Source organism: Ceratotherium simum, chromosome 24, assembly GCF_057802395.1.
Source record: "Ceratotherium simum simum isolate JZ-2026a chromosome 24, ASM5780239v1, whole genome shotgun sequence".
Lineage (NCBI taxonomy): Eukaryota > Metazoa > Chordata > Mammalia > Perissodactyla > Rhinocerotidae > Ceratotherium > Ceratotherium simum.
The window spans coordinates 27492536-27507752 of NC_141923.1; the positions used below are offsets into that span (position 1 = coordinate 27492536).

General features: G+C 43.7%; 1 protein-coding gene across 1 annotated transcript in view; it reads right to left on the reverse strand.

Moving 5' to 3' along the window:
- IFT43 (intraflagellar transport 43) overlaps positions 1–15217 on the reverse strand; it is a 78109-nt gene that overhangs the window by 10462 nt on the left and 52430 nt on the right. The window contains exons 4-5 of the mRNA XM_004426382.3: positions 13667–13699; positions 12953–12999 (exon numbers count right to left, since the gene is read on the reverse strand). Of these exons, the coding sequence (XP_004426439.1) occupies positions 12953–12999; positions 13667–13699 (80 nt within the window). The remainder of the gene's footprint in view (positions 1–12952; positions 13000–13666; positions 13700–15217) is intronic.

A 15217-nucleotide genomic window follows, 5' to 3' on the forward strand; every position in this document is an offset into this window, starting at 1 on the left:
TTAGAAACCAGGCATATCTGATTCTATTTCATCCTCTTCGTGTTACAATGAAAAAAACAAGACAAACTACACTGCTTTTATTCTAAATCCTTAGGTTTTGTATTTTTCTTTATATATATTTATTAAAAAAGCGCTACTTTGATCGGTGCCACCCATGACACCCCCACATACGGAACGCTTCTGAGCGGTTCCCTCCGCGCAGGGCCACTGCTTGTGACAGCCAGCTGGTTTTGATCACAGCCATTCCGAATCGGATTTTCATAAGATAGATGAGGAGTCTTACTGCTGCTCTCTCTCTTATCAGAGGAGAAACAGAGGGGGAGGGGAGAACGGGTCCTGAGGGAACGGCACAACAATCACGGCTGCCTCTTCTTTCTCTGTCCCTCCGCTGCTGCAATTTTCAAAGGCATTTGCCTCGGGCACTTTTAAATGATGGTGTCTCAATTCTGTAATCATCTTTCAAGAGCTTTCTCTTAAAGGGTCTTTTAGGTAAACCTAGTCCGTCAACCACACTTATGGACTCAGGAATCACATTCCCAATATGTGTCCACCTGCGTGTGTATATATATAGATGAGTACACACACACACTGGGCATCTGTGAATTTTTAGAAAACTGGTAGAACCTAAAGCTAGAAAGGAAGATCTACTGTTTGGTCATATCAAGTTCATCTCCTGCCAGGGTAAGAGGGTCCCCAATTACTGCTTCCTTAGATTTCTGCAATACCTAGGTTGTGCTGTCTTAAAGCCTTCTTTAGGAACTAATTTCCATGTGTGATGTGTCAGAAGGAAAAGACATCTCCAACGGAGGGCTAACTGATGTATAAGTCCAACCTCAGATGCACCAGCGTGCCTGTCCCTTCCCATCTCACCTAAGCAACATCTGGTTGTCAGGCTTTAAACTGAGTAATAATGCACCACGGCCATCTATTTGGGAGAACACACAGCCACCAGTCATTCCAGCCACCACCTGCTGTGTTTTTGGTGACAGTGACTATTTGGGGCAACTCTCCTACTCTGCCTGTCCTTTTACATCGCAGAGAACATTATGCCTCTTTACGCAGTCCTCATCTTTTGACACAGACATCCTGGAACGCAGCCTCTGTTTCTTTCTAGTCAAATAAAAATCGAAGTTGTCTGAGACCTCCCTGTGCAGTGGCTCTCATCAGTATGGGCTTGTCTGCACTTGCGTCTCTCCCCTCCTCTCCCCCTCATGCATCCACTCCCTTCCCAACTGTGTGGAGAAGGGCCCGCGCCTCCCCCCAGAAGCTGGGACACTGCTTGCAGTCACATCTAGGACAGTCTCACAAAACTAAATGGGATTAGTTTTGTCCTGTCCTGATCCTGTCTTCTGTATTCAACCGAGACAGAATACAAGGAGTTACAGAACAAACACCCTGATCTCTAGAATGATTTCAGGGAGACTTAGCTCTCTTTTACTTTTATCAGTGCTTAATGTTGGATGATTTATTAATCACATCCCTCCAAAGAGACTACAGCATGACAGAATGCTGACAGAGCTCTCTCTCTGTGTTCCTGGAGGAAGGTTAACACAACCTGCTTCATTTGCAACATGTGTCCATGCATGGCACAAGATCTTCATATTCATTCTTTCCATTCTGCCTCCTCACATGGGGACATGCAAGTAAGCTGCTCACATGAACAAAGAAAATGGAACCTCAGAGAGGTCACTGTCAACCGCGTTTCAGGCAGAGATGTTCGTGATGATAAGTTTGGAAAGTCTGGTGTGACCCAGAGATTTCAGGGCACCACCAGGGGAACAAAGCACTCTGTCCCAGCTCTGCCCACAGAGCAGGAGGTCCGGTCAAGACTCTGGGCCATGCTTTGCAGCTGGACCGGGTAAGGCAGAACACGACTGAGTTGACAAAGCAGAACTAAAATCTGCTCAAATCTTAACTCAGTTTGCAAGGACTCCCCTGACATTCTGCCTTTTAGGGGGCCAGAAGAATACAGTCAAACCAGTCTCCACTATGTTTGCTGAGTCAAATAATTCCAAATATCTCCCCATCCCATCAACTCTTAGACACCTACTCCATGACAGTGTATGCTTTTCCTAGGGGAAGGTCATGGGACCTGGAATCACCTCCTACAAAAAACAAAACCAAGTAAAAACAACTTCTCTTGCTGCATTAGAGACTTCTGGCAAGTTCCATGTAACTTCTCTGGTATGTCATTCACTCTGGGGACCAGCCCTGGTCAAACTCACACTGGGGAGTAGAGAAGTCAGCCGCTGTGGCCTCAAGAGTCTACATCTACTGGAGTTCATTTTTCTTTTGCTGCTAGGAATGTGGCTTTAACTGGAAGAACTGAATCCAGATGCCTGGTCCACAGAGTTGTACCAGAGGGTGCACCCAATGAGGAATCAGCAAACCTGAGTCTCAGATCTGCCCCTAATTTGCTGACCTTGTGCAGTTACTTGTCAACTCTGGTCCTAAGTTTCCTTATCATTGAAATGAGGTCCACTCTATCTCTAAGACATCCTTATCCTGGGGTGTCCATTGAAATACATCTTGTGATATATTTGGAAAAAAAAAAAAAAAACCTTTGTGTCACATTTGCCTATAGAAGAGTCTTTCCAGATGTTCTAACCACAGACATGGCCTATAAATAAAGAACACCAAGTCTTTTGTTTAGAATCATTGTAATAAAAATTCATTTTCTATGATGCAATTAACCTGCACAGATTCCACCTGTGGCCCCATTACGACCTCAGGTCAATATTCACTCCATGATCTGGCACCCCTGGCTGGGGCTCTTTTATGTCCCATGCAGTCTTTCCAGTGTCCCATGACTTTGTGGTGTCAATCTGTTTCCTCTGCCGTGCCTCAAAGGGGCAGGCTGGCGGGAGAGCTACCACCATAGCGCTCCATGGCCCAGGCGTGCCCTGTGGGTCTTTGTTCTGACAAACCTCCCAGACTCCCTGATACTCACACTGCAACCTGCACAAGCCCAGTGAAACTCCTTCCTCTCACTCTAAAGTAGGTTCTCCTCTCCGGAGAACACAGCATAGGCACAAGAAGTCATTATCTAAAAGCAATCTCAGTGGATTTGATAGAAAAGAAGGGCTAACAAGAAGACAGGAATGGTCAAACCCGAAGATTCTGCTTCATATCACAGAGCTTTAAAGACCTGGTCCCTGGGCCGGCCCCGTGGCTTAGCGGTTAAGTGCGTGCGCTCCGCTGCTGGCGGCCCGGGTTCGGATCCCGGGCGCGCACCGACGCACCGCTTCTCCGGCCACGCTGAGGCCGCGTCCCACATACAGCAACTAGAAGGATGTGCAACTATGACATACAACTATCTACTGGGGCTTTGGGGAGAAAAAAGGAGGAGGATTGGCAATAGATGTTAGCTCAGAGCCGGTCTTCCTCAGCAAAAAGAGGAGGATTAGCACGGATGTTAGCTCAGGGCTGATCTTCCTCACCAAAAAAAAAAAAAAAAGTTACCACTTGCTATATTTTGCTACATTTTACTTTATCTATGCTCTCAAAATTACCTGTACGTGGAAATATGATGCACTGGTGTACTACTGTCATTTCTTCCCAGCTCTGCAGTCAATGATGTCATGCTGGGAGCTTGAAACCAGCCGTGGTGGGACTATTTACACCATAGAAATCAGCAAACACTACCCATGAGGACTTCCTTCACCTAGAGGGCCAGTTGTTTATTTACCAGCACATCACTGCTTATTACCCATGTGACGTCTGTGAGTGACTCAACTTCACAAGGCTTCAATTTCCTCCTCTGTAAGAGGGTGATCATCAGTGTCTCCTCACAGAATCGTGAGGATTAACCGGAGCACTGCAGGTAGAGGAGCACAGTGCCTGGGTCATAGTCAATTGTCAATTGTCAATACCATTTCCTACAAGAATGCCTTCTCTTTCAAATTTCTTACCTGTAAGATCCTGTAAACAGACCAAAGTTTAATAAAACACAGAGACAAAGAGAGGACAGCTAATCCGTGGACCAATGAGTCCCACCCCTGCCCCTTTCCTGCTATGGCTATGTTTAGCTAAAGGAGCTCCTGTGTGTGTGTCAGGAAGTGTGGGGAGGCACGGGTTTAGGAAGACACTCGTGTCTAGTCCTAGTGACTTTGAACTTAGAAAAACAAATTGATTTTAAGGAACATTATTCAATCAAAAATCAGTACTGGTTAGAATGGTTTAAAAAATTTAGAGATGCAAAGGAACTAGGTTTGGGGACCACCTAAGAAGTCCCACGTGCTATATTAAGCTTAAGGAAGGAACGCCAACATAAGGAACATTCTTACTCAGCAAGAGAAAGGAATTCAGATGTCAGGGTTCCAATTTATCTGTACTTAAAGAATTCTTCCCACTTTCTCTTTCTCCACATTAAAGTTGTTTAGGCTCAGAGTGACTTTGCTGCTTACAGGAGAAGTGATGAAGGATATGGAAGAAGGACTCAGCAAGGAATGAGAAAGAGCCCAAAAGAGAGTCAGAAAGCCCGGAGACAGAGATGAACTGGGAGAGGGGAAGACAGAGGGGCGACGGTGCAATCGCCCTCTGTAGATAGCATTTTTCTAATTCCACTGACAGTCGAGCATCTCACATCTCATCCAGCCTCATTGCTTGGCTGTGTTCAGCCACTTTTACCTATTTTCCCTGTTGACATGGATAGAAAATTGAGCAATTACCCTTAAACTCAGAGCTCTCAGATCATCCAGATTGCTACACTTGCAGAATTAAGTCCCCAATTGCCTCTGGCTAGAAGTGGCTCAACTCAGCTCGTCCTTTAGGAATTAAACACTTTTTGGTTGGCCATAAGGATTTATTATTCCTAAGATTTTGAAGTATTCGATGCCGTCAAAACTGGACCTCAGGATGCAAAGAGCACAGCCATCTCCAGTGGGGATGAGGCACGCCCAAGAGGCACTGGGAGCTGCCAGGAAGAGGGAGTTATCACTCCACCCACAGTCCTAGGTTACACCAAAAGGCAGTGGTTAAGTGCAAGAAAGCTCTAATCCTTTCTTGAAGCTCCTGTTTTCAGAGACTTTCTACTTTTAAAGACATATTTTGGGGCTCACAAGTTCTTTCCTAACTTGAATTTAGCTCTGAGATAAACTATTTGAAAGTTGACTTCATATCTAATTGTGTTTTCAGAGATTATTTCAACCTGAATAAGGTCCATTTTTTTTTAAAGACAACTTCTTTTCTCCCATTTGTGTGCCTCTCAAAGTTCATCTTTAAAGTTTCACATTCTATCCAGAGTTTGCCTTCTGAGAGCTGGATTTTAGAGACAGAAAAGACCAAACAGGCCTGGACATACTTCTGGGGTTAGAGAGGTGACATGACTTTGCACCTGCTGTCTTCCCCACCAGGGTCCCCCATACCCCCAACTTCCACCCTCCTTTCCTGGCAACTTCTACTCTTGCTTCAAATTGAAGTTTAAAAAACACTCTTTCAGAGTGGCCTTCCCTCATCACCTAGTCCAAATCAGGGCTTCATGTTATTCTCTCCAATAGCACCCTGCATTCTTCCTTCAGTGGACGCAGTCACAATTTGTCCTTACTCATTTAGTCGTGTGACTATTTGTTTAGTCCCTATTTCCCTGACGAGACTATAAGCTGTATGAGGGCAAGGACTAAGGCTCGGTCCATTCACATCCCCAGTGCTTGGCCCCATGCATCACACATGGTAGGCATTCAACAAATGGTGGTTAAATGAATGAATGAATGACTTGCCCAAAGTCACTTGTAGAGGCTGGGTTCAATTCTATTCCAGATCCGACAGTCTTTCTCTAACACCCTACAACTTTCCAGGACAGAGAAGTCTAAAGGCCTTAGGGCAAACCAGAAATTTGATTCCAAGAATAGGAACGGATGATTATGCCACTAAAGGATGGTCATCTAAATAGGTAAGATCAGTTTTGCCATCCTACAATTTTGGGGTCATTTTGGGGCTCTGGCTGTCCATCATTCTCAGCTATCCTCCATAATCATGAATCCTAACTTTCCTGAAGCATTGTGTCAGTTCTAGCTGTGTGTGATTCTACCTTGAACCAGCAAATTATATGATTGGCAATCTTCAAACTTCTTAAAGGAAGTTTACGTGGGGACATTGGATATCTGTCATTGAGAATAGACCAGAATCAGGGCTTAGTTCTGCAGAACCAGCTTCTCTCCTAGTTACTGTGAATTCCTCATTCATTCTCCATGTGGAGTCTCTCCTTATGCCAGGCAATTTACCTCTGAAGGCCTTTCACAATCTTCTCTACCTAACCAAATCCTATCCATCCTTCAGGACCCAGCACAAGTTCTTCCTTCTTCCTGAAGTGCTCTCAGCCCACAGGGATCACTTCCCTTTCTGAACTCACGGACCTTAATAATGTAAATCACCAACATTAGCAACCACCATTTGCTGCCTTTGCCATCCATGATACTGTTGTCTTAGCTATTTAACTCTTGTAATGCTTTTCATCTTTTATGTTTTGTCTCCCCAACAAAATTCTGTGTTCTTTTAGAGCAGAGCCCTTCAAGGTCTTATGAAGGATTTGCAAATCACTTCCCAAAGGTCTAATCCAACTCACAGATGCATTTTGTTCTGTTTATAAAGTGATTTAAAAAAATTCTTTCTTTTTTTGAAATATGAATTTGACAACTTTTAGGCTGTGACGTCTCCTCTCTGGGTTCACCACAGGCCCCACCATTCTTTATTGTTATACACTTCTGCTGTTTCATGTGTTTATATTATCTGCCTGGCTCCTAAAGGCATTTGAGCCTGTAGCCTGCCGGGGTCTTGCAAACAGTCTGCATGTAGTACATTCTGGTTAACCAAGAGACCCAAAAACCACCTCTAAATGTCACTCACTCTCCGTTTCTCATTCTAAAAACAAACCTTATCTTAAAAGCTCTTTTTTTCATCTATTTTTCTGTTCTCTTCCCTTAGAAGACTGAGATATCAATGAAGGGGAGGAAGTGCTTCTCTTCTCTCCCTAGGCACCTTCCCCAGGGAAGAAGAAGGAACATGTACCAAGAGTGAGGCTCTGGAGGCTGCATGCTGAGAAATATCTCTAAAGAGACAAGGCTCCTATAAAAGGGGAAGGAAGGATGGGAGGGCATTTCTCACTAGATCAGAAGCTCCTGGCTGGCAAGGACTCTCTTACTCATCACTCTCTCCAGCATCTGAAGCAGTACTGGCCACAGGAAGCACTGTATGAAAACCTGCTGGCTTTTCTCAATAAGGCTGGTGGTAGAAGGAGACCGCCTGCCTGGAGGGGACTCTGAACTTAGATCCTCATTCCTACTCCCCGAGATTCTTCTTCTCCTTTGAGATTGCTCACCAATCACCCACCTCTACCAAGTACAAGGAAACTACCAGACCCTTCCCAGATGATAATACTTCTTGCACTAATGATCTCAGAGAACCTGGATGTGATTTCATTAAGGGAACCAAAGGTTCCCTTACAGAGGCCCAAAGATCTGTTTAATGTCATTGCCGAATGAGCATCACTGGATGATTCAGGGCAATCATTCATGGAGTCTCCCCGCCCACTGGTTATTGTAAGTTCAAAGGAGCAGCCTTCACTAGCCAACCAAGTAATTCTTTGAGCAAAGATAATTCTAGAACCTAGTTATATGTAACATATGATTCCTACTACATAATGGATTCTAAACATTCACATACAGTGAAATGGACTAAGTCAAGTGTGAAGTGTAACATATGAACTGATTTTCCATTAAAGGACTCAGGCATAACTGCATGGAAAACAAATTTATGCTGGGGAAGAGGCATCCCTCCCAGAAGGTAAAACCAAGTGCACTCTCTGACAAGGAAGCAGTTCATGCTTCAAACCTCCAGAGCCAAAATAAAGGCCAAATCACAAATTTCACATTCCAAGTTTACGAAGGGGAAAAACATACTAGAGGTATTCTCTGAAAATATATATCTTTCTTCTCTCCTTCCTTAATGAAATTGTATTAAGCATCCTATCAATCAGTCTAGGCACTCTTTATTACACACCTGGGAGCTGACATTAATACAACCTACCTGTGGAAGGAGACGCCAACATGGCTGAGGGTTGTACCATTTGTTACAGCTCAGAGGCCAAGAGCAAGGACTCTGGGGTGAAGACCTGTATTCAAATCCTGGTGCTGGGCTGTGCAGCGCTGGTGGTAGAGTGGTGAGCACAGCTGCCTCCCCATTCCTGGTGCTGTCATTGACTAGTTGTGTGACCTCGGGCAAGGTTACCTTTCTTGCCTTAGTCTACTCATCTTTAAGATGGGGATAATGAAGAATCCCAATGTCCACTGACAGGTGAATAGATAACTAAAATGTGCTATGTCTACATAATGGAATATTACTCACCAATAAATGAAACAGGCTGATGATACACACAACAACCTAGATGCATCTCAAAATCATTACAATGAGCAAAAAAAAGCCAGACACAAAAGCGTACACACATATGATTCAATTTAAATGAAATTCAAAAAAATGCAAACCACTCTATAGTGACAAACAACAGATCAGTAGTCGCCTGGAGACAGAGGCAGAGGAAGGATGGACTGGAAAGGGCCGTGAGAAACTTTTGGGGTGCTGGAAATGTTCTGTATATTGATTGGGGTGGTGGTTTCATGGGGTGTATACATCCATCAAAACTCAGATTGTGCACTTTAAATGGATGCAGTTTATTGACCTCAATAAAGTTGATTTTAAAAAAGTTTCCCATAGATTGGTTTTGAGAATTAAATGAGAAAAAAAATGTAAAACCCTAGGCTTAGTAGTTGGCACATGGTAAGTGTTTGGTAATGAACGACGATGGCAGTGATGCTGGTGGACACTGTGGTACGACGGCAGAGTGTTCTCCTGTGAGCCGGAAGACCAGAGTTCCTCTCTGAGTCCAGCTCTTTTTTTTTTTTTTTTAAATATAGTCATTATTTTACAGCTATTAGTTTTTTGTTTTTTTTTTTTATAATTTTATTTATTTATTTATTTTTTCCCCCAAAGCCCCAGTAGATAGTTGTATGTCATAGCTGCACATCCTTCTAGTTGCTGTATGTGGGACGCGGCCTCAGCATGGCCGGAGAAGCGGTGCGTTGGTGCGCACCCGGGATCCGAACCCAGGCCGCCAGCAGCGGAGTGCGTGCACTTAACCGCTAAGCCACGGGGCTGGCCCAGTCCTGCTCTTTTGTATAATAATCTCTAAGCTTCAAGTCTGTAACATGTCAAATGACAGGTTTGGACAAGAAGGCCTATAGAGTTGCTTTCAGCTGCAATAATTTAATTCTAATGTGATGATGCCACAATGGCAGCTAGCACAACCTTCTAATAAGAGGCATTTATAATGTGTGTAAACTTTAGTATTCAGAAGGTTTTGCTGTAACATTTAACAGTTACTCCTTGAAATGTAGCCTTTTCACACATTGAAAAAAGTGGAGAAAGGAGGATTTCATAAGTCCTTTGAAGAGAGCTGGAAAGAGGCTCAAAGTAGGGTGGGGAGAGGCCTAGAGAAGATACCAGCTGAGTAAACGTTCTGTAGACTATGAATTTAATAAGCATCTCAAAGTTACCAGCATCGTAATTTCCATGCACACTGCTCCTTAACCACCCAACAGCTTTGTCACTGTCTGGCAGGGACCCTGCCTCCTTGAGTCCTCTGGCACATCCTCCTGGATGATTACCCTGCTGTCCTATGCAACCAATGGCTGAAGCACAGACAATCTGTGAGGACGAGCAATCAAAAGTGTGGCCAGCAGCCACCAATCACTGAGCCACCACAGCTGCCAGTGTAGCACTGGCAGGAGACATCCTAGGTACTTGTCTGAGAAAAGCGACTTTGGAACAGAAATGCAGGATACCTTATTTAACAGGGTCATTGGGTGGAGAAGTTTGGCAGCTAAAGGGAGTTTAGTGAGTAGAGCTAAGGAAGAAGATATGGCAAAAAAGAAATGAGCTTGTCAATAAGAGATAATGGGAAAAGCAAAGGAAAATGCTGAAGAATGATAAGACTATGCTCAAAAGCTCTTACTAAATCTTAGAGTGAATTCCTGACCTCCAGTAACTGCCTTTCTACCTTAAAACCCCTTTGGAAATGAGGCAGAAGTACTTTTTCATGACTCCTGTCCTCTCCAGTCCTTGATCCTAGCTTTAGAGGTACTACAGCAGAGTTGTCCAACTTCAGTATGCAAAATATTCATCCAGGGAGCTTATTTAAATTAATGCAGACCTCTAGGCCCCAACTCCAGCTTCTGATTTGCAGGTGGCCTGGCAATCTGTATTTTAATTGGCTCCCAGAATATTTCACCTATGTCTTATATGGCCCTCACTCCAACCCTGTGAGGTAGCTAAAGTACACATGATCATGCAAGTTTTCTACATTTAATTCTCTCCTCCACTTTGTAGTTGCATACAAAGGCTAGTTAATAGCACGCTTTGGGACTCCACTTCTAGCCATGAGATAGTAACTGGTACTGGACTTGCCTCCCTACTATAGACAGTTAGAAAACTGGAAAAAATATAAGATACAACTGTTTTCAGACAGTGGATAATAGGTAGCACAGGACTGTGATCTTTGAGAAAAAGGAAACAAATGAAGTGAGTCCTGTGGCCACCCTAGCTTTCTGCCTAGAGGTACTTCCTGGATGCTGGCACAGGGAGGGGGAACCCCAAGTAGAGCACGGAGGTCTCGCTGAGTTGAGGAGACAGAGATCAAAGTTTAGGGGCTAAGATGGCTGGAGTGTGAGAAGCAGAGTCTGAGAGAGAGGGGAGCTGTGTCACAGAAGAGCTCCAGAAACCTAGATTGACTGCATACTAAGCCATGTACGTATAGAGGCAAACTCCACATGGCTGGGCAAAGAATTGCTACGAGGAAGGCATGAGCTGAACAATCCCAGAGCTGATACAGAACTGAAGAGGCTCAGCTCTACCCAGGCAGAGTGGGGAGTCCTTGTTGAACAACCAGGGACTCAGCAGAGACACCTGAGTGTCTTAGTGTTGAGGGCTCACTCTAGACTTGCCCCAATAAAGCTTAAGAACAATTCTCAAACTGATCAAGCTGATCAACAAATACTTTATCTGCCTACCAAAACAACTATATCAGTCTTTAAAGAAAGACAAGAGCCAAACGCTCAACACAGTAACACTCACAATGGCCAACATCCAATCAAAAAAACTACTATCAGGTGAAAAAAGCAGAAAAATATGACGTATCAAGAAGAAAAATCAGTCAATAGAAATAGACTCAGAAAAGTCTCTATCATCTCTGTGATGATGATAGAATTACCAGAAAAGGACTTTAAAACAGCCACTATAAAGGCTACTACCAAGGATATAGAAAAACATGAGCAAAATAAGGAGATAAATGGAAGATATATAGAGATATAGATGTGTCTATATATATAGAACTGAATGAAGCTTCTAGACTGAAAAATACAGTATTTGAAATAATAAATTCACTGGATAGGCTTAACAGCAGGTTAGACCTTGTGGAAGAAAAGATCAGTTCAGATCTTTTCAGATCAGACAGCAACAGAAACGATCCAAACTGAAGCACAGAGTTTAAAATGGACTGGAAAAAAAAACAAAACAAAACAGAGCCTCAATGACCTGTGTGGCAGCTTCAACTGATATAACCCAGATACGTGTAACTGGAGTCCCAGAAGGAGTGAGGGGAGAAAAATATACTTGAAGAAATAATGGCTAACATTATTTGAATTTAATGAAAACTATAAATCTACAGACTCAAGAATTTCAAGTAGGATAAACACAAAGTAAACCACACCAAGGCACATCACAACCAAATTGCTGAAAATAACTGACAGAGGGAAACAAAGCTTAAAAGCAGCCAGAGGAGAAAAAGACATCCTGCATACAGGGGAACAAAGATAAGAACTACCACTGACTGCTCATCAGAAACAATGTAAGCCAGGGGACGATGAAATAACTATTTCAAGTGCTAAAAGAAAAAAAAAGGTGTCAGCCTAGAATCCTATATCCGGTGAAAAATAAAGACATTTTCAGACAAATAAGGCTGAGAGAATTTGTTGCCAGAAGACCTGCTCTACAAAAAATGTTAAATGAAGTCCTTCAGGCACAAGAAAAATGATACCAGATGGAAACTGAGTTCTACAACAAAGGAATAGAGTGTGGAAATGGTAAATCTGTGGGTTAAAAAAAGGCTTTGATATTTTAGGTCCCAAATATAATCTCCTCTCTAGTAGGTTTCTTGTAAAAAGTACATAAATTTTATCTTTTCTCTTGAGTTTTGAACGTAGGCTTCAGCTGTGACACAGCTGCTGGCTCTTTTAGTGCTGTTTCTCCCTCATTTACATCGTCAGCCATTAACTCACCACTACATGTCCTGCACTAGGGATGTACAGATAACTAAGACATGGGTCTGCTATCAAGGAGCTCAGAGCCTGGTGAGAAGAACAATCAAGCCAATAAAGAGTTAAAGTGTGATAGTCACTTAGCTCTGTGACCATGGGCAACTTACTTAACCTCTCTGTACTTTAGTTTCCTCAACTATAAAATGGAGATAATAACAGTACTATCTCATGGGGTTGTTGTGAAGATTAAATGCTTTGACATCTATAAACTTGTAGAACAGTGCCTGGTATATAACAAGCACCTAGCAAATATTAGCTATTGTTGCTGTTGTTGTTGTTACAAGGGCGGTTTGCCCAGGAGGTTGTGGGAGCACAGGGAAAGAACATCTGAATCAGAGAGGGGTAGGGTGGGAAGGGAAGACATTTCAGAGGAGGTGATGCTTCTGCTGAGTTGTGAAGGATGAGGAGGGTTAGTGGATAAAGAAGGGGGTGAGGTACTCCAGATGTGAAACAACATGCTGAGGTGAGGTCCCTGCAGATGCCTTCCATAAAGCCGCAGCAAAGAGTGTCTTAGCTGCAGTCCAGGAAATGCTCTGGGGGCTCTGGGACCTCTCTGGAGGCCTTTCTGACTTCCTCCAAGGACATCTTACCTCCTTCATCATCTGATCCATCCAGGCTCTGCTGTCTGAGGCGGTGACTGCCCCCAAAAAGAAGGAAAGGAAAGTAGAAAATGAGTTTCAAACACAGAAAGAAACACCTTAAATTTTTATAGTATCTATTCTTTCTCCTAGATAAAAATGTCTCTGGACCCACTTTCCTCTATTAACTTGGTCAAACCTCATCAGGCAATGGGGTGTGCCATGTATGGCTGCACAGGTTGTGCAGGGCACCATTCCACTGGGCAGCATCACACCGACTATGATATGAATGCTCCTCCCATCCCTACAGGGGGGATATTCGGTGGCCCTGCCTTTACACTCCATCTTTACCTAGAACTTCTTTCTTTTTGATATAAGTCTTAGGAGAAGGCTACGTTTAGAAAGCTGGTGTTGCTTCTGCCCATCTACATCAATAAAGCAGAACCCATGGCTCAGTACTGTGATATCTGAACAAACAATGCTAAAAACCACAGGGTGGGAGATATGGCATGAGCACCAATGCCAGAGTCTAGACCTGCGGTTGAGGAAGCAGGGTTAACCAAATCCTTGATTCAGTATGCATAACTCCAGCCCCAGATCACAGCCAGATTTGTGCTGTCTATTTTTGAATGCTGTGTTGAACATAGGCTCAACAGATAATGACCACGAAGATTGCACTGTTGACAAAGGTCACCATAGGATGCCATAAGAATACTTGAAACATACTCTTCTATTTCTTCAGAAGCCTTCCTTCCTGACCTGAAAAAGAGAAAGACAAGGTTTATCAGGACCCACTAGTCTCATGCACTGGTGTAGTATGTTGGAAAGGGAGATTCAAAAGTGGGGGCAAATTAGCATACCCCAAGTGCTTTATTTGTCTGGATTCCTCTTTATAGACCAACGCCCATAACCACCATGAGAGAATTACAGACACTGTGAGTGCCTTCTTATAGACTTATTTCAGCATAATTCCAAATTGAATTGTTGAGTTTAAGTGCAGGTTGAGTGAGAAGCTCAAAACTCAAATGGATATAAATGATATGGTACCCTCCTTTCTTTCAACAATCAACTGACCAATTTAGAGAGCACTTGCTTAGGACTGAGGCTTTGGGTCTTATCTGGAGCAGTTGTGTTAGCATGTGTAGCTTCCAAGAAGCAAATAAGGGATGACTAGCGGCACAGTTCAGGCTGCAGGTTCAAAGCCTGTCCTTCTGTATCCTCCACGTGAAGGACTAGAAGAGCCTGTGAGTGATGTTGGGTGAGTAGTGCCCTCCAGACATTCCATGAGAACAGGAAGCCTGTTTACACACACATGCTTATTTAAGGCACTGGTTCTCAAACTTGAATGTGCTAAGAACCATCTAGGAAGCTTGTTAGACACGCAGACCGCTGGACCTGGTGGCGAGAGGTTTCCGGATCAGCTGGTTTCGGGGAGGAGGAGCCCAGGAATACTGCATCTCGAACAAATTTCCAGTAATTCTAATCCAAGTAGGTCACTACTGACACTCTGAGAAACACAGATCTTAAGTTTTCTAATTGAGATTGGCAAAATGTTGACAATTGCTCACGTTGGGTGTTGGGTACATGATGATTACTTTTCTGTACATCTGAAAATTTCCACACTAACAAGAGTGTTTTTTGTTTTTTTTTTTTGTGAGGAAGATCAGCCCTGAGCTAACAACTGCCAATCCTCCTCTTTTTGCTGAGGAAGACTGGCCCTGGACTAACATCCATGCCCATCTTCCTCCACTTTATCTGAGACGCCGCCACAGCATGGCCTGACAAGCAGTGCGACGATGCGCACCGGGATCCGAACCGGCAAACCCCTGGCCGCCGCAGCGGAGCGCACGCACTTAACCGCTTGCACCACCAGGCCGGCCCCGAGTTTTTGGTTTTTTAATGAATTCTTTTAAGTCAGAAATCAATCACCATGATGAGCAGGGGCAAAGCGTGGTGGCAATGTCCTAATGGCCAGGAGTCAGGATGAATGAGAAGGCCCTTGACAGCGCTGGGCCCACCAGCTTCCCCAGTAAGAGCTATATCAGAACCAACCTGCAATTCCTGCAAAATGCAAACAATTCCACGAGTATAATAGCAAATTAAGCCCAAGTTTAAATAAACTACTTCCCATGAAATTTAGACCATATCAACTGCACTGTTAAAAAAGGGAGAAAGAATGAGTGAATTTTGGCTGAAGTCAGGGAGGGAGAAGAGAATGGGCAGGTAAAGTTGGAAGAACGGGATGGAACAACTCTGAGGGGCTCTCCCAGGCTGCAG